Source organism: Danio rerio, chromosome 5, assembly GCF_049306965.1.
Source record: "Danio rerio strain Tuebingen ecotype United States chromosome 5, GRCz12tu, whole genome shotgun sequence".
In the NCBI taxonomy this organism is placed as follows: domain Eukaryota; kingdom Metazoa; phylum Chordata; class Actinopteri; order Cypriniformes; family Danionidae; genus Danio; species Danio rerio.
In genome coordinates this window covers 41,228,652-41,250,810 of record NC_133180.1, presented here as the reverse complement: position 1 = coordinate 41,250,810, position 22,159 = coordinate 41,228,652, and the positions used below count along the sequence as shown (strand labels likewise).

At 35.8% G+C, this 22,159-nt stretch overlaps 2 protein-coding genes across 13 annotated transcripts in view; one reads left to right on the top strand and one right to left on the bottom strand.

Moving 5' to 3' along the window:
* The window catches only part of arl15a (ADP-ribosylation factor-like 15a), a 179,901-nt gene extending 158,443 nt beyond the window's left edge, over positions 1-21,458 (bottom strand). For 5 of the 12 annotated variants that reach the window (XR_012406041.1, XR_012406039.1, XM_073950817.1 and 2 more), the window contains exon 1: positions 16,144-16,484. Coding sequence is in view for 8 of the 12 variants with exons in the window: in XM_073950817.1 (XP_073806918.1) it covers positions 16,144-16,197 (54 nt within the window). In the remaining 4 variants the exon portion in view is untranslated. 12 annotated transcript variants of the gene reach the window in all.
* On the top strand, positions 18,952-19,633 carry hspb3 (heat shock protein, alpha-crystallin-related, b3). Its single transcript, NM_001099452.1, is given in 1 exon segment — positions 18,952-19,633. A coding segment is annotated over 1 exon segment (453 nt). The 5' UTR covers positions 18,952-19,018; the 3' UTR covers positions 19,472-19,633.
* Positions 21,459-22,159: the final 701 nt, after the last annotated feature.

Here is a 22,159-nt window from a genome sequence, read left to right as displayed (position 1 = left end):
GCACACCCATGTAGCTGTGCACAAAGATACCTTCAATATGAAATGAATGAAAGAGGACACATGTAACTTGGTCCAAAATATTTATTACTTTCCGTGTGGTACAACAAATAAGTCACCAAAGAGGGGACATCACAGAAAATGGTCTCATTGCAAAAAAAACGCTGCTCTTTTCTCTCTCCCTCTGTCTCACACACACCCCAAACCGCAGCCCAGTCCCATTGAAGGACCCACACATTTTACAACACCTATAAACATAACGGTTGTTTGTAATCTGATTATTTGTTATTATCAACATGTTGCTGGTCATGTGTTGTTGATGTAAGATAGTATTCAGTTTGAACGGAATTTTCATATTGATTATAACGAGCTCGCACAAGAGCTGTCACCGCACACACACACACTGTAGCACGAGGGAGAGGCGAGAGGTGAATCCATTCAAAGGGGCTCTTAACTAGCCGCTCATTCTGTCTTTATATTCTGCTCTGTGTTTGTCATAAAGTCAGCTCAATGCAGCTTTTGTATCAAAATCTGACTCTGATGGCACCTTTGGCTCTACAGTTGAGTAAAACTCTCAGTGGGTTATCATAAACCTTTCATCGATCCTTTTCCCGCGATTGACGGCAAGAACAAGCGCAGACGCGTCTGATTAACAAGCAGCACCTACATGTGACATGTCAAAACGCCAAATAGGATGAATCTGTGCCGCATTTTCTAAACGTACTATCTGTATTTAGCTGTTGGCTTGTACGGTGGCTCTAAACTGTCAAAACACCTCTAAAAAAGATGTCGGACATGACATATTTGTCCATGTGTACATCACTGTAACATGTTTTATTCATGATGGTTTCAGTTCTTAGCTCTTTCATTTTCATCTTATTTAAATATATTTATCTTGCTTGTTAATTAAATACCATTTTGTTATTTAAACTATTATTTATATGCAACAATCAACTTGCATTTTAATTTGCTATGAAGAAAAATAAATAATTTTTTGCATGCTGATTTATGTGAAATCGTGAATATAGGTCTATTATTTTGAAGTTATAGCTTCTTTGCTTTGTGTATAGGCTATTCAGTTCATAAGAGCAGTTCAATCTTTTATGAAGTTTACTGTATAAAAATATAACAATTTAAAATATTTATGATTATCGGCCTATACATATCGGCTATTGGCCTCCAAGTCTGAAGAATTATCGGTTATCGGTATCAGCCAAAAAATCCATATCGGTGCATCCCTAATCGTTTTAACTGTTCTAACTTTCTTCAAATGTGTTGCATGAACCAAAATTTAATTGGGTGTTTAATAAAAAATAATAATAATAAAATTAAAATCATACGGAACACATTGAATAATGTTTGCTGTATTGTCTGCAATGAAATACAAGTCAAAGTTAATTTAGAAATCACTACTTTTTTAGCTTTTTTTCCTTTTTCCATACAGTCCTAACTTTTACTGATTTTGGGGTGTAGTTTGGGGAATGCTATGTAATGTTCTTTCATCATTATTAGTAACAGTTACTAATAAATAATTCTACCTCTCTCTACACCAGTTGACAACCAATGTTTATGTAATGATTACTTTACATATATATCTTTTTCAAATCATATTTATTTATTCATTTTTTTTTTTTCAACTTTGTCCCTAATTAATCAGTGGTCACCACAGCGGAATGAACCGCCAAGTTATCCAGCAAGTTTTAGGCAGCGGATGCCCTTCCAGCTGCAACCTATCACTGGGAAACACCCATACACTCATATTCACACATGTACACTACACAGACAATTTAGTTCACCCAATGTTAATGTACCTATAGTGCATGTCTTTTGACTGTGGGCGAAACCAGAGCTACCAAAGAAACCAACAGAACACAAGGAGAACATGCATACTCCACACAGAAATGCCAACTGACCCAGCCGAGGCTCAAACCAGCGACCTTCTTGCTGTGATGAGACAATGCTACCCACTGCGTCACCTCAAATAATTTTCAATGTAAAAAAAAATTGTAATTTAATTAAAGTCTAATTATTAATTATTATCAAATGCCACATCAGCAGAACCCATGTTTCAGTGCTTATATGAAAAGAGAGTGACTGAGCAGATTTCACTTATCACATCTTGAACTGGGCTTACCAGGTTCTCAGTACAATCAGTACTTAAGGTGCTTTCACACCTATAGATCAATTGTTTTGTTCTGAAACAGGGATTAAATAGTTACAATTTTCGGTTTTGTTTTTGGTGCGGTTAGCTTTCACACAGCAAAGTTTGTAAATGGACAAAAATAGTTAAAACAAATCACGAGCAAGTGAACTCTCCTCACATTGGCCAGAGATCTACGGTGTGTTTTAGAAGATTCTGCTTAATCAGCTTCTTATTTTAATTGATGACAATGAGCAATAAGATATTATAAGCACAAAAGTGCATTTTAATTTTGAATGGTAGCACCCACAGACATAGTCACCAAATATAAATCAGAGGTAAAACTCATCTCATACATAGCCTCATTTCAGTTGTCAAAGGTTGTAGAAATATACCTATTGAATCTTCAATCCTGTCATTTTTTTATGATTTAATTAGTTGTTTTTAAAATTAGAATAAGACATGTAATAACTTTTGTTTTTATTTTCATTCATTTTCTTGTCAGCTTAGTCCCTTTATTAATCCGGGGTCGCCACAGCGGAATGCCTTCCAGCTGCAACCGATCTCTGGGAAACATCCACACACACTCATTCACACAGACACTCTTACACTACGGACAATTTGGCCTACCCAATTCACCTGTACCACATGTCTTTGGACTGTGGGGGGAAACCGGAGCACCCGGAGAAAACCCACGCAAACGCAGAGAGAACATGCAAACTCCACACAGAAACGCCAACTGAGCCGAGGCTCGAACCAGCGAACTTCTTGCTGTGAGGCGACAGCACTACCTACTGCGCCGCCTTGTTTTTATTTTCATTTTCATTATTTATAATGAGCTTTAAACGCTTGTCTAGAATTATGTATTATAGGCTTACATTAAACAGATAATTAACAGATAAACTGGTACTACAGTCAGATAATAAATGCTGATCTTTCTTTCGAGCTGTCAGTGCAGAAATAAATAAAACAGACGTAGTCAACCTTAGTCAAGTTTTTCAAAACCTTCATCAGAATTGCTTTAAATTTTTAACATCACCCATTCAAAGGACAATTTAGAATTTTTTTGACCCACGTTTGTTGGATCAAATTGCTCTCTCACTCCAACCAAATCACTCCTGAGTTCCTTTCAAATGAGCCAAGACCACCTCGCTCAGGCGATCTTGGACAGATTGTATTTGCGCAGATTGAAATTGTGGTGTTCACATATGCCCAAATGAACCGAGCTAAGGGGACAAATGTCTAGTTGTGAAAGCAAATCTGGTACTATATTATTTTTTTTAGAAGTACCAGGGGCCTCATGTATCAACGCTGCGTACGCACAAAAACTTTGCGTACGCCAGGTTTCACGCTCAGAATCGCTCAAGTTTGGATTTACTAACAATGAACTGAACGTGGGAATGTGCGCAGCTTCACGGCAGCTTTCTGGCAGGCGTACGCACATTTTTTGTGCGTGTCTGTTTTATTTCCATTGGCGACTCCTAGAGGCATTTCTGTTAAATTCCTCTCCACAAAGTGTCTGAGCCTTGCAATCACAGCTGTATGAGACGGGTTCAGCAGGTATATAAGGTTTTCATACCATACATTTGAGCAGCTAAACATTAAAGTACAATTTGCAGCAGTCGCCTGTTTTCCCAATGTAATCTGAGCGATATACCGCACGCACATTGCTATAAAGACACTATCTGAAGATGAATTTGCATGCGTGAATCAGAAACATTTCCATTCAATAAATGTGCAAATAAAATATGATGCTTATTGATATGAACTTATTGATGATTCCTACTTGTCTTTCTCGTGATAAATAGTTGGCAAAATCTGATATGTAGCAGGGGAAAAACAAGAAAGAGTTCATCAGACGCTGGATTCGAGCCGAGTTCATGCTCGAACGTATCAATTCATGATCACAAGCGTCTTACGAGCGCGCCACTGAGACTGTTAGGCAACCTGCAACATTTTACAGATATAAACCACACTATTTCTCTTTTTTTTAATGCACTCAGTGCGATATGTTCAGACCCAACTGTGTTGACCGCATCAGCTAAACTCTCCCACTCTATTTTTTTCTTTTGTTGTTAATTCCGGAGAACAAACTTGCAAATAACACCGCTTTTCTCCGGTCTACCTCCGAAAGCAGCACCTCCAATTCACATTCTGTTCAAAGTTTTTCTTTTTGCTTGCTTTTGCCATTGGTTTTTCGTTGGGTTTTGCCATTAGCATAGTCATTAGCATATTCATACGGGGGAGGAGGCAGGGAGGGGTTTTGTGCTGAAATTTTTTCTGCGTACGCACATTTACAGCTTTGTGCGTACGCAATGTTTTAGTAAGATTTCCACGCAAGTCTTCGTACATGAGGCCCCAGGTCTTTTAAAAACACTACCTCCAGTGCTTCCCACGCATAGACTTTACTTGGGTGGGCCGCCTGGGTATATTAACAGCCGCCCAAGTATATTTGGTGACACTTATTTTTTTTTACTATTATTCTCCTTTAACACTTTTTTTAAATCTGCCAAATAGCCAAACATCCGCGATTAATTAACCGGTGGAAAATCTTAACTCGCCCTACACGTTTCCAAGTTCTCATTGTGTGTATGTGAAAACTGTCAACACTCCGACAATCTCAAGTGCTCTGCAGAGACCTACAGAGTCGTGCCTTTTTGGGACTACAAAATGCATCTGTCCAGGATTCCGAAATCTCCTAAAATGTTTGAGATTCAGCATTTGGTTTCACTTTCTAAAGTCTTTGTTAATTGCATGCATTTTTTATTTACATTTTTATTTTAAGCCTGATACACTTTCACTTGCCTTCGCAGCTGACAGCCTGTGCACAGCAGCAAGAGCGAGAGAAACATTGAATAATTTATTACTTGAACGACTCCGATAAACTTTTCTATAGGAGGACAAAATTGCATCTAAACTGGCTGCAAAATATTTGTACACTGTTAGAAGAGTAACTAATTTGCCTCAATTAAATAATCTACATTTTTTATTCTGGTATTATACTTTATAAAGAAATTGTCATATTTTTATTCCTTTATGTCATTGCTTCTCATTTGTTATATATATATCTTTTTAATTTTATGATATTGCTATATTACATATTTTTCACATATCTAACATGCTTTGGCAATACTGTACAAAATGTCAGCAACAGACTTTACCTGCCGGTGGGTGCACATGGCTCCTGAATAGAATAAAAGTGAAACAAATAGTGGATTTCTTTTATTATTTCAACAGTCTTTTGTTTTATAACTTTAATACACTGAAAATAAACAGTGTATTATAGTGTCATAATAAATAAAAATATTGTTAAAAACTTTTTTTTTGTCGCATGCAAGTAACCGTGTGCCATGGGTAAATGGTGTGTTTCAAATGGGTTACCAACGCAAGTATATTTTAAATCTTTGGGAAGCACTGACCACAGAAAGATGATCTCCTTGAGCAATTCAACCAAATGCTGACATGAATGGCAAAGGTTGGGGACCTCATACGGCCGTGTGCTCTCTCACATAGAGGAGGTGCACTCCACACTTCAAAAAATATTACAAAATATAGAATATAGAAATAAGACTGATTCACTACATTTGAACATCAATATCAGACGAAGAAATCAATTAACTCTTAACAAAAAACATGAAGATAACATTGGCTCTTCTGTCCTATTTATTATACCATAACACTGATTTAAATTCACACTTTGTGTTCCACAGAAGATAAGATAAATCGGTTTAGAAGGAAATGAGAGTGAATGCATGACATAATTATACTGTGATTATTTATACAAGCAATTCTTGCTTAATGAGCATGTGTTAATTTTATTGTGAATCAGAACGCTGGCCTCAGAAACATGGTCCTGCATTTCTACTGACCCAGAGCCCAGTCTTCCCTGTTTCAACACAACACATTTGTTTCTGGAACCCGTTTGTTTGTTATTTTATTTTTCTTAGGGTTTTTTCCCCTGGACCCCTGGTCTCAAAAACAACAACCTCAGCACTTATGTAATAGTAAACTCAAACCAGATTCAGGCACCCCACTGCTAAGCCCACCCATCTCAATTGAGAAATCAAGCTTTTCCTTCAGCATTAGTCAATTCAGCTGTACACACTTGAATGAAGAACAGAAACAGCTGACAAACAGGATCTGCATATATGTCTCATGATATTTTAGGTTTGATTTAATTACCTGCGAGAACTTCTCAGGAAGGAGGGAATAAGGAATAATAGACTATAGCAGGAGTATCATTCTGCCATTAAGTAGTCCTCATTACCACAAACAATACTACTGAGGTGTACATTTAAGTCAGTCATAATGAAACCGAAATGAAAGTTTCACTTTCCTGTTGGATGCAATTAATGATGCTAGCAGGTACTTCAAGTGTGCATGACATTTAGAGGCCTAAATTCAGATGTCACTTGTCCAGGAAACTTCTAATTGTATATGTTGTATTTAAGAGCAGATTGCCAGAATTTTTCATTTTAGGAAACAATAACGTCTTTAAAAGCTGCCTATTAAAATAGAATAATAGTAAATGCTGCCTTGACCACTAAATCTTTTAGTTTGCTCTTTTAATGTCATTAGGTGAATAATTTTGAATAAAATAAAGGCGCAAGAGGAATCAATGTCACTGAGTTTAATTAGGTGTCAATGTGACACAAGCCTCTGCAATGCACACATTTTAAATACTTTTCAATAAAACTGTGACTATAACAAGCTATCAAATGGAGCTTTGTCAGACAGAGAAATAACCTAAAACAAAGTTTTAAGGAGAAGGTGCCCCTCAATATGTCCTACCTTCACTACCTAATCCAGGGCAATAAATTGCATGTTCCACTGAAGTTTATGTGAAAAACCTGCTTATACCACCAATAAAGAACTAGTAGAACTGTGGCTTTGGGCCCATGTATGTGTGACATAGCAGTACCCAGAAAAGTTGCCACATTAAATAAACAGGATCACCAGAAGTGCAAATCATATGTATTTAAAGAATAATTGACTGCAAGCATAGTATGGGTCTTAGTTAATGAAATGGCACCACCAAGTGGTTTGGTCAAGTTTCTGCTGAAGTTCTTCTAAACATTTTGAATCAGTAAGATTTAGTAAGATTTGTGTCACTGGGACTACTGTCTTTAAATACTTTGCTATATTATTTTAATTGGTTTATACAGTATTTAAGTTCAGAAGCTTCAGCAATGTTAAAATGTAATATACAGTAAACATATCTTTACTCTAAGCATCAGAAAGTAACATTCTACAAGCTGTCATCTAATTTTAAAAGGAAACATCTTACCAAAAAAGGGACTAAATGTAAAGGTATCAATATAGAATATTTGCTCATGAACATTTCCTGCTTGTTTTCAAACTATTTCATAACTGTAACAAGAGGCAATTTGATCAGAACTTAATGTTAAAACTGTAAAATCATAGCATTATTTATGAATATGTGGCTCTTTTTGGATTATCAGAAGCTGTGGAAATTTAAAATGTAAAACGGGAAATACGTTAGGACCATTGTTTTTGTTTACTTCTCTCAAAATGGTCTATAATGTAAAGGTATCAATATAGAAGAGTCACCTCACCTTTCATTTGGGTAAACTGTCCATCTAGGTTGATGTTGAAACATTGAAAATACAAGCTATTACAACTTTGTCGTGCTTCACTACTGATGCAGCTTATTTCAAATTATTCCAAAAAAGAATGCCACAACCATCTGACTTCTAATCACGGCTCAAATCTAATGTAACATTGTTGGAATTAAAACAAAACCCACTTGAAATAAAGAAAATGGCCAGTTGACACATCAAATTTCTCAGAATAGCACTGGACAAGAACACCAGAAAAGCAAAATATTAGCTTACAACTTTAGTGAAAAAACACATGTCAGAACTGAGTAAATGCACATGCACATACATATGCACACAAAATATTGTGAACCAGGGAGAGTGTTGCTTTGAGTGAAAAGCCTGACAATGGTTTGCCACGTGCCACAATTGTAGACCATGACTGAAATAGCACGCATGTGATTTTCCCCTCCATTGCCTTCTCAATGAAGGTCCAACGGAAAACTAATGAGACACAATAAAACCCTCACAGAACACTGAGCCTCAAACACGATTGTTGCTTTCAAGCTGTGCTGAATACTTAAAGATTTACAGTACATAACACATCTAAATGCATAGTAATACAAATGATCTGCTAAGCAATTTTATAACATCAGAAACATACACCGCTATCCATGCATTTTTTTTATTATTTCATTAATATACTTCTTCAGCAAGACTTGATCATTTATGAATTGATCCCAAGATGACAGGCACACTTTATAAAGAAAATAAAGACTTTGGTTCCAAATAAATGCTGCTACTTTAAACTTTCTATTAAGCACTTTTTAAGAAGCCAATCATACAGATATTTGTGACTAAAATGTGAGATGCAGCACTCAGAAAAGATTTTGAAAAAAGTGGCATGTAATATCAATGACTCAGCCACTGAGTGCCTGTAGACAAAAGCTAACGACGCTTGTCCCTCATCCAAGTTCTTCTGATTGGTCCACTGCTTTGGAACTGATATTGTTGAGTTGCACATGTAAAAGTTTAAGTTCTTTTAAATTTATCAAGATATCTAAAAAATAAGGTACTCATGTGTATGGCAAGGTGGCTCAGTGGTTACCACTGTCGCCTCACAGCAAGAAGGTCGCTGGTTCGGGTCCCAGCTGGCCAGTTGGAATTTCTGTGTGGAGTTTGCATGTTTTTCCCATGTTGGTGTGGGTTTCATCCGGTGCTCCGACTTTACCCACAATCTAAAGACATGTGCAATAGGTCAATGGGCTATATGCACGCATTACTTCCACGTTTTGTCTAAGGCCGCGGTCCGGTCCGGTCCGGGTGATTTTAAGCGGAGGTAAACAGTATTATGGCAGAGTCGTCAATATTTACTCGCTGTTTGCGAGTAAATTATGGTCAACGATGTGCAAATGCTTGTCCGGATGTGCTCTACAACACCGCAGAGCAAACTTGAGAAAGGTTTCAAGTTTTATGCATCTTCCTACCTGTGCAATTATTAAGGTAAGTTCAGCTAGTCTGTAGGCTAACGTTAATACTATTCTTACAATTTGTCCATCTGCAACTTTATCATGTTAGTAAAAATGATCATATGTGTACGTAATTCTGTCTCAAAGTGTCAGGTAAAAACAGGGCAGGAATAAGATCTCAGTGAGAGCTCATTACTACCGATCGATCTATGAAGAAATCGGAGTCTCCTCACCAGCTGAGAGTAGGACAGCATACATGTGAAGTTCTGTCCCATTCATATTTTTACTGTTCTAAAGTGACCACCACTGTTCAGTTCGGATAATTACAGAAACACAGATGCTGTCTTAGCTTGTAAGCATGATTATTGAGCAAGATATATTAGGAATAAAATAATACAATGCCGTTCTATCCACAACAGACAAATAGCACTGTGTCAATGCTGAGATTTATTGCTGAAACAGTGGAGATGACAGATGCAGTGTAACAGTGTAGATAGCATGCTTTCTATTTAGTCTATAACAATGTAATTAAATGGGACGGTGACCCAAAACAATAAGGTGTCATTAGTTAATTTCACATCCACAATTTGTCTATTGCAATATTTATTAGATTTTTACGTTAATGAACAAATGCTTATTCATTGTGCTTGTTAACTCACGATGTAATAGCTAATGTTAAGAAGCATGATTTTGGATTTTTATTCATTAGTAAATTAGTTTAACAATGCTAACTATTAAACATTAAATAGTCCTTTTAATAGTGAGCAAATAAATTAACTAATGAAATCTTATTTTAAAGTGTAACTAAAGGGAGCTACATTTAAATGATTTAAAATTTAAATGTATTAACCGTGTAGTTTAATCTGATGATATTGCTGCAGATGCCTTTCAAAAGAAGATATTTTGAAGAAAGCTGAAAACCTGTAACCATCGTCTTCCATAGTAGGAAAAAGAACTACTATGAATATCAGTGGTTGCAAGTTTCCAGCTTTCTTCAAAGTATTTTTGTTTGTGTTAAACATCAGAAAGAAACTCAAACATGTTTGGAATAAGTGAAGGAAATAGAATTTTCAGTTTTGAGTGAACTGCCTTTAATGACTCTCTTTAAAAACCTATTAATATTCTTGTTTCTGTTTTCTAGGTAACATTATGAGATTCAGAGCTAGAAAATTTTGTGTGTTACTCCATCCTGGAGCGGACATCCGTCAGAAATACTATGCCATTGCGAGTGGGATATGCAAACATTTGGTTGCTTTGCTTTTCCAGACAGCCCATTACTCTGAAATGTGTAATGTGTGTTGTCACATGAAAAATTGTTTGGAATGGATCAATTATGTGTTAAGTTCCATGAAACAGATGGGTGATTTATTTATTTATTTAATACGTATCAGCCCAAATACCTCTCTATGCACAAGTTACAGAAGAAGCACCTGATTCAAGAAAACAACTCATTCAATGTTATTGTTTCTGCTCATCTGAATAAAATATTTTTTCAAAATGTTACTTTTTTTCACAATTTTTTATTTCAAATTATATACAGTGAATTATATTTTATAAGTACAGTGAATAAAATAAAGGTCTTTATTCTGAATTTAAAAATTGCACTTAGAAAGTAGCTTAAGAAATAGGGATGTCCCGATACAACATTTTAACTTCCGATACGATACCGATATTGCAGCCATCAGTCCGATACGATACCGATATAAATCCGATATCAGCACAAATTATGAATACTTTATTTTTACCTATTTTGTTGAGTCTAATGTATGAACGGCTAGATCAAACTGAGAACAAGTCAGCAACAGTATGATAAAAACAACCAGTTTATTAACTATTGGTTGCATAAATGTGAACCTTTACATAAGAATATATAAAATGAATTAAAGAATAAATATTAAGACCCTGAAAAATATCTTAATTGAATAAACAAAAGTAAAATTTTAAAGTGCAAAATGCTAATTAAAAGTCACTTCAGTTGTTCATTTTTTACCATCAGCAAAGAGTAGAAACTGCTGAGAGCTGGAACATTAGAAAAAATATTGTTCAGTAAGGTTCAGTGTCCGAAATTTCAATTTCACACACAGCTTTTTGATAAATTTTTGATCCAGTTGAGCTGAAAAATAGCTTTCAAACTGGGCAGCAGAAAAAATTTATTGTTAAGTTGATAAAAATGTGCAGTATGGTTAGTACAAACATTTACATGATCAGAGCTATTTCATCTGTGTTTGTATCATAAGAAGATTATGGCTGTATCAATGTTCCCAAACATTATTAATTTTATAATATTATATATCGCACATAAAAATACTTGCAGAGGCTAGATTGAAACACACCTTTTCTCCACAGCACTGGAAATAATGTGACTTTTAAGAATAATTTTATTCATCAAAATTCCTTATATTTGCATATTTGCACAGATTCCACCCTACTGCCCACATGGGAAAATTAGACAATGTAAATAACTGCAAACTGATGTGCAAAGCTGACACCGTTTATCAGAGCACTTTATATTTCTGGGCTTTTTAAAGAAGAGTTAAACATGGGAATGTCTCTAATAAAAATTTCCTTCTGCCCCAAAAGTAATACCATTCTTTCTTTTAAACTGTAATGGCCCTCAGCAACAGAATGATTTCTTATTCTAATTTAACAGACAATGAAAACAACAAAGATGTTTAGCATTTTACATGACACTGTTCCTTTCAGAGTGTTCAAGTAAAAAAATGAAATAAAGAATAATAAATCCACTATTTCACTCCTATTATCCATGTGCACGACTGACAGGTCAAATCTGCTCCCTCTCTAATCTTGGTGCTGCTGAGAGTTTGAGATTGAAAGTTTACGTATAAAATAATGTAGAAACGCAGCTGAAGAAAGCAGAATCCGGGACATGTTTGGCGATTTAGAAATCTTGGCTGAATGCCATTTTTAAGTCCCAAATAGAGGACATGTCCGGGAAAAAGATAATGTATTGTAGGCTTTTTTCCCGCGTGTCCTCGCGCTCTTCTCAAAGCTAAAGTCAGAGCAGGTGTCCAGCGCGTCTCTGTGGGTCTGCTGCAGCAGCAGAGCCCGCGAGTCTGTGCCGGAGACTTTTCTCATGCACACAGACTGGGCCGCTGAGGTAAAGTCTTATGTGTGGGAAGCGCTGGTGATGAATTAGGAATCACACTGAACCACGATATGCTATGACCGAATTGAGGCTCGCACGATGTGCGCTACGTCGCCATTCGGTGCCTTATGTTGCTTAGCAGCCTTATGCAAAACAATGTAAAGATCGCTTGACGTGAAGTAAATAAACCAGTAACGTTAGAGATGTTGCTAGCGTTAGCGTTAGCGTGTGCTACCGTCACAATAGCTTTCTATTGTAATACACCATAACTAAGTGTAAAGAGCATGTTAAATCTTAGAGACTTTGTTTGCTAGCAAGCAGTGTTGTGATCACGTGGGCTTTGCACGCTGGCTCTGGACGCTGCTGGATAGAATAGCTGTAACGGAGTTTAGAGAGTATCGGACTGCTTATATCGGAGATTTTTAACGCACTCCGATATAGTTTTCGGACTGATATTAGACGAATTTCCGATATTAATATCGGATCGGGACATCCCTATTAAGAAATGTTTATGTATATTAATGTTCAGTTTTTTTTTTACTTCAAAGGCAATGAAAACAAACTATTATTTGCCATAAAAGCTCCTTTCTTTAAATGTCTGCATCCGGTTGGCACTCGAGCCTCTATCAGTTTGCTAGACTGAAAATGTCAGCTACACTCTTGTCTTTTTCTGTTTCTGTAAAATTCTCACGTTTAATATCAACAACCCACCTCTTCTGCACGACTTTGTCTTTTGGGAACGTGTGGAAACTAAGGTAAGAGTTCAATTTCTGACGCTGTGCGTTGCTGAACACAGCAGTGGTAGTTATAAGTACTGTTCTCACGTCTTTGAAATTACACTTTTAAACGTTTAGATGTCATATTTATGTAGCTGATATAAACATATATAAGTGGGCTATAATGGTATAAAACATTAAGACAACTGTCCAAAACATTACTTGTTTTTATCAGTAGCGCTCCTGTTGTAGCACTGTACTGTACGATCGGCGGAAGTTGGCTCGGGGTCTTAAATTTTACCAGAAAATGGTCACGCGCCGCCATGCATAGAGCCCATTAAAAAAACTTAATTGGCCGTAGAGTATGAGTGTGTGTATGGTTGTTTCCCAGTACTGGGTTGCAGCTGGAGAGCCACTGTGTAAAACATATGCTCGAATAGTTGGTGGTTCATTCCGCAGTGGCGACCTCTGAAATAGAGACTAAGCTGAAGGAAAATATTTAATTGTTGAACGATTGTTGAATCATTCAATTATTTAATTGATTAATGTTTTGTTTTATTTTTATTGTTGTAGTCAGTGCCCTTGCATTGCATTGATGTCACCCTGTCTGCATTCTTCTGTGATTCTAAAGCTGGTCACACACTGCGCAGCACAACTCAAAGTTTCACTTTGTGGCACAGTAGGAATTTGGTTGCACTTCAGACAAAAAGTGTATGTCTTAGAAGCATTATGTCTTTAACATTCTTTTGTTTGTCTGTCTTTATCCAAATGAAACAAATACGACACCATGCAAAAATCTGCCAGTCAATGCATATTATTTTTCTCTTTGTAGCTTGGGCCCACGCAGGACCGCACAGTCATTTTGCACGTGCATTTTTTTCTTCCACCACTAATCTGAATGTAAAAATGTGTTCAGAATGACTCCTAGGAATCCTAAAAAATACATAGTTAAAAACTTTAGACAAAATATATGTAGTTAAGGCCTCGGTATACTTCAAACGAAAACAGTTTGTCATCGCTCAGCATTTACAAACTTCTTTTTGGCTTCCAACGAAGAATGAAAAAGAACTTCAATTGAAGTACACCGGGGCCTTTATCAAACAATTATCCATACTCCAAAAAAAAAATAATAATAAAATATATATATATATATATATATATATATATATATATATATATATATATATATATATATATATTTTAAGGGTGTCACGATCCTCCAAATCCTCGATTCGATTACATTTTCGATTCTAAAGTCACAATTTAATTCGATTTTCGATTATGAATAATTAATTAATTAATGACCAATTAACTATTTGTAGCCTACCGTTTAAACTACCTGACCTGCATGGTCTTTGTTTTACCCCTAAACAAATCATACAGTAAATGAATAAAGGCAAGATACACACATAATTACCACCTGTCAATCACTTATTCTGCGGGACTCGTGAATAGGCAGTGATCTGTGTCGTTATAATGGCGTCGGTAAAAAAGACGCACAACCAACAGGAACCAGCCAACAGTATCTGAGGTGTGCGCTAAAATGACTAAGTACATATGAGTGAAAGATTGAAGCAGTCCTCTGACTACCTGGACCTGCTGTCTCGAACGTTTGGCTGTGTATGCGTCTGTGTCTGTGTGGTCACGTGATGTGCATTTTCAGAGGTATAGAGTTAGGAGGGCTGCTCAGAAATGATACACGCCACTGTGGATGTCAAATCGTTGTCGTTCTAAAATGCCATTTAAAAACAAAGACAGTGTAAACAGGGCTTGAATGTGTACTTTTCGCGAGCGGATTTGCAACGGGGATGGATGGAGGATCGCGATGCCGGTGTTGTTTATCGGACGAACCGTACGTAATACGTACATAGCAGAGCTTGCAAAACTGTGTTTTTTTTTGTCGACAACACGAACGTTGTCAACATAACTCACTGGAAATCCAAAATGCTTACACACCGGCGACTTCACTGAAAGAGGAGAGGGTTTAAGTTCTGTCGACGGGTCTCCTGCTTCTGCAGTTTAACAAGCACTTCAACAAGCCTGTTTTTTTTTCCCGCTTGGCAAGCCAAGCTGACGTGACATGGGGGCGTGGCAGCATCGGCGATTCTATTTTTTGATTCGATAATCGAAATTGAGCATAAATTAAAAAATCGAAATCGTGACACCCCTAATATATATATATATATATATATATATATATATATATATATATATATATATATATATATATATATTAGTGCAAATATGTTGCAATTAGTCTATTTTTTGTATATGTCTGCATATTTCTGTAGAATAATGGAATAATGACTGGAAAAATGACTGATGAAAAATTCAGCTATGCCATAACAGATATAAATTTAATTTTTTTAATTTTTAGATAAAAAAAAACATAGACTTTTAATGTGTGTTTATAAAATACTGATTTCAACAATTTTACTTAATGCAAACCTTTGAATCAACTTCAAAAGTTTATTAAAACAAACTATGAGGAGCATAACCTACAATATACATAATATATGTGAGACTGTGACCATTTTCACCAAATTAAATCATTACGTACCATCACTTCTGCCTGGTATCACAGACATATTCTTGTTCCCACATTCTTTAGTATTAATGACAGAAAAGAACATTTTGTAATTTCCAAAACATGAAAAATATAGCACATATAGCAAGATAAATACAAAGAGACAAAAAAAGAACATGCTACAATAGGATTGTGCTTCTCCTACTTTTTAAGGTTCCCCTGTGACTTTTGACATAAAGCACAGAGGTTGACCTGAGGGTTACTGTTAAAAACACCTGCCACAACACCATGTTCCCCCCTAGGGACGAACAGACGCTAATATCCAACACAGATTAATCATTTTTGAACTGCAACCCGCTCATGGAAGCTGTGAGACACAGATTGTATTACACTGTGCTATACTGTAATCTTACATGCAGATCTTTAAAGAGCTATTGAAGCACATAGATTGTGAATATTGTTAAATGTGAGCTGTAGCTTCAGGTAACCTGTTGCATTACTGCACAGCATAATTCTACCTTAATAAGTTTGCACACACATCCGAATAGCAATAATCGACTAAAAGGAACAAAGGGGAGCATGAAATTAATTAAATGCACTGCAAAATATGGAAACCTTTTCTCAGCTTACCGTGTAAAAGCCAATCCTACACAGGGCTACTGAGAGCTGAATGTGTTCTGACATCGTCCCCAGCAACAGCGTTACCCCAGACAACAAACAAGCCGAGCCAGAGTAACTGAATGAGGCCAGGAGGAGGACAGCTTTGAAGAGGGAACACAGAAACACACTATACGACGACAGAGAATCAATGGTCCTTCTTCAAATCAAAGAATGGAGAAAGGAGGAAACAGTTCTGTTCATAGCCCATTCATAAATAAACAAGAGCTAGTGGTGAATATTCAGAGAGCGAGAGAGAGAGAGAGAGAGAACGAGAGAGAGAGGGAGAGCGAGAGAGACAACAACTAAAGGGGATTAGTAGAGCAGTCTCAAGAGATTATCAGCTCAGTGCCTCATACTGCAAAATAAAACTGCCAATTGGATTAGTTACTTCTACACACCTACACATGATGAGTTATGAAATAATAATTATAATGATGAAGGTTTATATCAATAATCACATCTCCAGGATAATGAAAAGAGCAGTTGGACTAGACTTCTTAATATCATATATATATATATATATATATATATATATATATATATATATATATATATATATATATATATATATATATATATATACATTTTAATGAGCATACAAAACAATGTTACTAAAGTAATAATCACTAAAAAAGTGCTACTGGTCATAATGATAATACTACTGAAATAGAAATTTCATTTTTATAATGTCCTGGTGCCTTAATAATATACCCACAAAAGATGTTTAAATTGGTAACTCTTTTACTTATAAACAATGGCAACTATACTATATTTTATGTACTCCTACCAAACATCCACAGGGTGGCAGCAGCGATTTATCTTCCATATCTGTCTGTAAAGCGTCTGCCTTCCCAGAACAAAAAAAAAATTCGACATGCTCTAGTTGTGCACTAAACTGATTGAAGTGTGGGTGAAGCACCTTAAAGACCTGTAATGTACATGAGTTTTGTATTTGCTCCTACTTAGTAAAGGATCTTTGACCTGCTTGTGTGAGGTAATGTTTCCTCTCCTCTCTCAGCTGTTACACAAGTTTTCTCCACTGTTTCTATCGCAAATCAGCTGTGATAGCCCCGTATAGACCGCTAACCACGCAGAACCATGCAATAGCAGCCCATTCTGGGTGCGGGAACACAATGACCGATCACAGGTGTTTATGAACTCACTCGACAATGCTCAAAAAGCAAGTGGAATAATATTTACATTTATATAATTGCCATAAATGCTCATGTTGCTTGAGTTTCGTTTGATACATTCAAAAAGAGTGTTTTCTTTGAGCATGCCAAATTTAAGGTACAGTTTATATATCTGACTGCTTGTATTAAAATACACAATTGTATTACAAATAATATATAAATATAAATGTATTTAGAAATTATACACTTAAATATAAGAATTCTTGTGCTGTGAAGTAAAATCTAAAATTGTGTATGGAAAGCATTGTCAGTGTACCATGAAAGTCATGAAATGGATATAAAACTGTGACACAATCTAAATGTAAGGGTTTTATAGATCTTTGGTTAAGATTTTAGATATAATTTATTTAACTGAATTTAAAATACAAATTCTCTTAACTTGTCATGAAAACTGACAACTTTGAACAGAAGCATTGTGTAGCATATTTTGTGAACACACTTGGTCTTTCTTTGGTGCTATTAAATCCACATCAAACATGCAGCTCATTCATGAAATTATAGTAAATCACATTTTAAAACACAATTTGCATTTTTGATCAGATAAATCGCAATTAGATTTTTCCTCCAAATTGTGCGGCCCTATTTAAAAATATTATTAAATGTAATTTATTCCTGTTCTGGCAAAGCTGGATTTTCAGCTGTATTTTTTTACTGTCCTTTAGAAATCATTATAACAATTTATTCCTTTAGTCCTGACAATTCTTGTCAGAGTTGAATACTGCTTAAAATTTCAGTAAAAATGACATTAAATCAAGCGTCTTTGATTAGAAAATTCAAAAGAACATTTGTAGTATAAATCCTTTCTAACAATGTAATTGTATTTACTGCCACTTCTCCAGCTGCAGTTTTAACATGAAGTGACACGACATCTGACGTACAGATGCCACTGGCACATGCCAATGAGTGTCGTGACACTTCCGGTGGCATGTCCTGTTTTCACTGTCATGTGTTATTCGGTAGTGGCATGTTCAGTGACCTGTGTCACTCAGAGTGTCGCGCCGCATGTCACTGCAGTAACATCGACACCCGGCGAAGCTTAATGACACTAATCAACACGCGCAAAATCATATTTAATGATTACGTGACTTTTAACATGATTTATTGCGTCGCAAGTGAGTTTATATGCTGGACTACCCCATGGTGTTTTAATTTAAAAGCATTTATTTTATGTATTCATAGTTATACTTCTGGTATCTATTGCTACTATACATAATATTTAATACACACAAACCTATTGTAACATGCTCGTCTGTTGTGCCGTATATAACTGCATCGTGGCAGTTCCTTTGTTGGCTACAATATGGACTTGTCAGTTTGTTAATTCATTAATTTATTTTATTATTTAAATAATTACTTTATTTATTTTCTTCTCCACTTCTGATTAATTTAATGCATCCTTTCTTAAAAAAATAATGCCTAATTTGGAAACACATGCTTTTTGGTAGCTGCATGATGTGTTGAGCACAAGTTCAGGACGTTCTACTATGAACATATCAGTTCTCTTCACCTACTCTAAAAATGGTCTGCCCCGTCTCTTGCCCAGAAACCTAAGCAGAGGAATGTCTTTTAATAGCTTTGCTTGGTCCTACCGGTACTGCGCTACTTTACATTTACAACACAAAAAAACCAAAAGATTTTCTGATTCCAGCGTCATGGCAGGAGAAGGGATCACTATTTCCCACTGGATTTCAAGCCCTGTGCGCTACCAACAGCTCTTTAAAACAAGAAATCTCCAAGAAAGCACTGAAGATCATCGACTCTTTGCCCTGCCAGGACCTGAATGTCTGCCTGTTAAAGTGGACACTGAGGGGGCTCAAGCAGACAGCGAGGACGAGGATTCAGGAGAGCCTATGTTTCAGATCCTGCTGGACGTGACTCAGTTTAAACCAGAAGACATCCTCATACAGGTGTTTGAGGGGTGGCTGCTGATCAGAGGTCGACATGGGGTGAGGATGGACGAGCATGGCTTTGTGTCGAGGAGTTTCACAAGACACTATCAGCTGCCTGACTGTCAGCTACATGCCGGAGACCTCAAAGCAATGCTGTGCCATGACGGGATACTGGTGGTCGAGACCAAGGACCGATGGTGGCCAGCAAATGATTAAAGAAAGGCAATGACTGAGAATCAATCATTAAGACATGATCAAACATGTGCTGTGTTAGATGAATGTTTTTTTTATATATATATCTGCTATCTAGTAAAGATTTGAACACTATCTAGCTTGATTACCTGCTTAACACATGTGGCAAAAAGTGGTCAGTATAAAAATAAAATAAGTTATTCATATGTTTATTTTGGTTCTTAGGAATTGCTAGGGGGTCTAAAGAAAAGTGTGGAAAAAACATAAATATTTTTTATTTTAAATAATTTGATTAATAAAATATAAAAAGGTAAAATGTAAGATAAATAAATGCATATTACTATAAAAGAAAAATAAAACATCTAATTTTATTTAGATAATAAAATGTATAATATAATTGTATTAGTTTAACTTTGCAGAAACTAAATATTTATTTTCCTAATCACATTGTAGAGACATACTTATATTATTTATTATGTTTCATATATTCAATTATGGGGTGACATGGTGGCGCAGTAGATAGGGCTGTCGCCTCACAGCAAGAGGGTCGCTGGTTCGAGCCTTGCCTGGGTCAGTTGGCATTTCTGTGTGGAGTTTGCATGTTCTCCCTGCATTTGCGTGGGTTTCCTCTGAGTGCTCCGGGATCTCCCACAAGTCCAAAGACATGCGGTACAGGAGAATTGGGTAAGCTAAATTGTCAGTAGTGTATGAGTGTGAATGAGAGTGTATGGTTGTTTCCCAGTGATGGGTTGCAGCTGGAAGGGCATCCACTACATAAAACAAATGCTAGATAAGTTGGCGGTTCATTCCACTGTGGCAACCCCAGATTAATAAATGGACTTAGCCGATAAGAAAATGAATGAATAAATGAATATTCAATTATTCTCTACAGAAGAATCTATATAGAGATGTCTTTCATAATTCGAAAATGGGAGTTCATCGCACAAGGGTAATCAACTTTACTCAAAAAAAATGAAAATCCCTGACCTAGAGCCACTAAAAATCTACTTTAAAAAACAGTAGCTAACTGTTCCTCCAGGATTGTGGTTAATTTTTATTGCTATGACATCTCAATTTGTCATAATACAAGCAAGTTTTTCTGCATGCCAATGTCATAACGCAGCGATGCTGAACTTGGCATTAACCTGTTTAGTACAAAGAATTCACCAGGGGACATAAAAGCAGCAAACAAACAATTACTCTTTACTTACAGGTGTAATGTTTCTTCTATGTGTCATAATGTATTTTAATTTCAGTACAGGTGTAACTGAATGCAGGGTGAATCCAGAACTGAATGCAGTTTCATGAACACAGCAGCCACCATGTTACGCTTTATAACTAAAATGTAAGAACTAACGTTAATTTGGAATTGGAAGTTAGGCAGGGGCTAATCAGGGCTTTGTGTTTGTTCTTTTTTGATTGTTAATGAGGTGGGAAAGGATTTTGTAATCGACTTTGAATGTTATTATGGCGGTTCTTTAATAATAAAAATGATAACTACGTTTTAAAGAATAGTTTATGGAAGATATTATGCATCCAGTCACAAAACAAGATAGTTCTGTACGTTAACCTTACTATCGAATCGATTGAACCAGTTCACAAACGCTCTGACCACAAATCTGACTGAATGATGATTGATAGTAGTCGATGACTGATATTAGTCAAATCAATTTCAATATATTAGCTTGAACTGTGTTTAAAGGCCTGTTTCAATGTTGCCTTGTTAATAATTACGAGATATAACGAAATTTAAACAAAAAAAACTTTTAAAGCTTCCTGGCGCGTGTGGTATTCGCTAAAATGCTAGCAAAACAGATAACGTTATCGTTGTTAGCTGAATATCTCATTTTATAACATTTTACCATTGAACTTTTGAAAACAAAACTTACAGAATGAGTAAGAGTTATTTATAATAACGTTAGATGACAGAACTCACCATTACGCCGCGCTCTTCGACAGTAGAATCTGCAACGGTCCCTGTGCCTGGACAGCACATTGAGAACAACCGAATAATTTGCATTGAAGCGCGGGCAAACTCTTGGCGCGGTAAAGAAACAGGAAGTGACGTAACTACGCAAACCTAGAAAGTTTTTCATTTCAACATTTAACTAAGTTTAATTTGACAGGAATATGGATAACTTGGTTTGTTCGCTATCATTATTATTATTTTTAATTTTAGATATTGTAAAAACTGCTTTTATTACAGTCAACTAATAGACATAACACTTTATCAAAAGAAAAAATATATTATAAAATTATATATTTGAAAAAGAAAAACATTTCGCAAAAGAAAGAAATTTCACAGAAATGTCTGCTCTTTTTATTCTTTCATTTTCTACAAGTTTCTTTGGTTTTCCCCCACAAAGAGATCCAAAGAGATGTGGCATACTTTATGTGAATTGGGTAAACTAAAATTACCATTGACCTTGGTGAGAATTTCCACCAAGGATAAAGTATTTTGTCAGCAAATCAAATATAGTTCCAATATAATATAAAATAAGTACAATGAATAAAAGAAATAAAAGATGATCAGTATAGGCACCCTCCAGATAATTTTTTTTACAAAAGCTGTATTTCAAATGATCATTACAAAATTCAGAAGTTATATCATAAGTACAGTTTATATGTTTATATGTAAATCCTACAAAAATGTTTTTGGAGATGTAGAATTTGTATGGTAATTAATTAATTATTATTTGTAATTCCTATCGA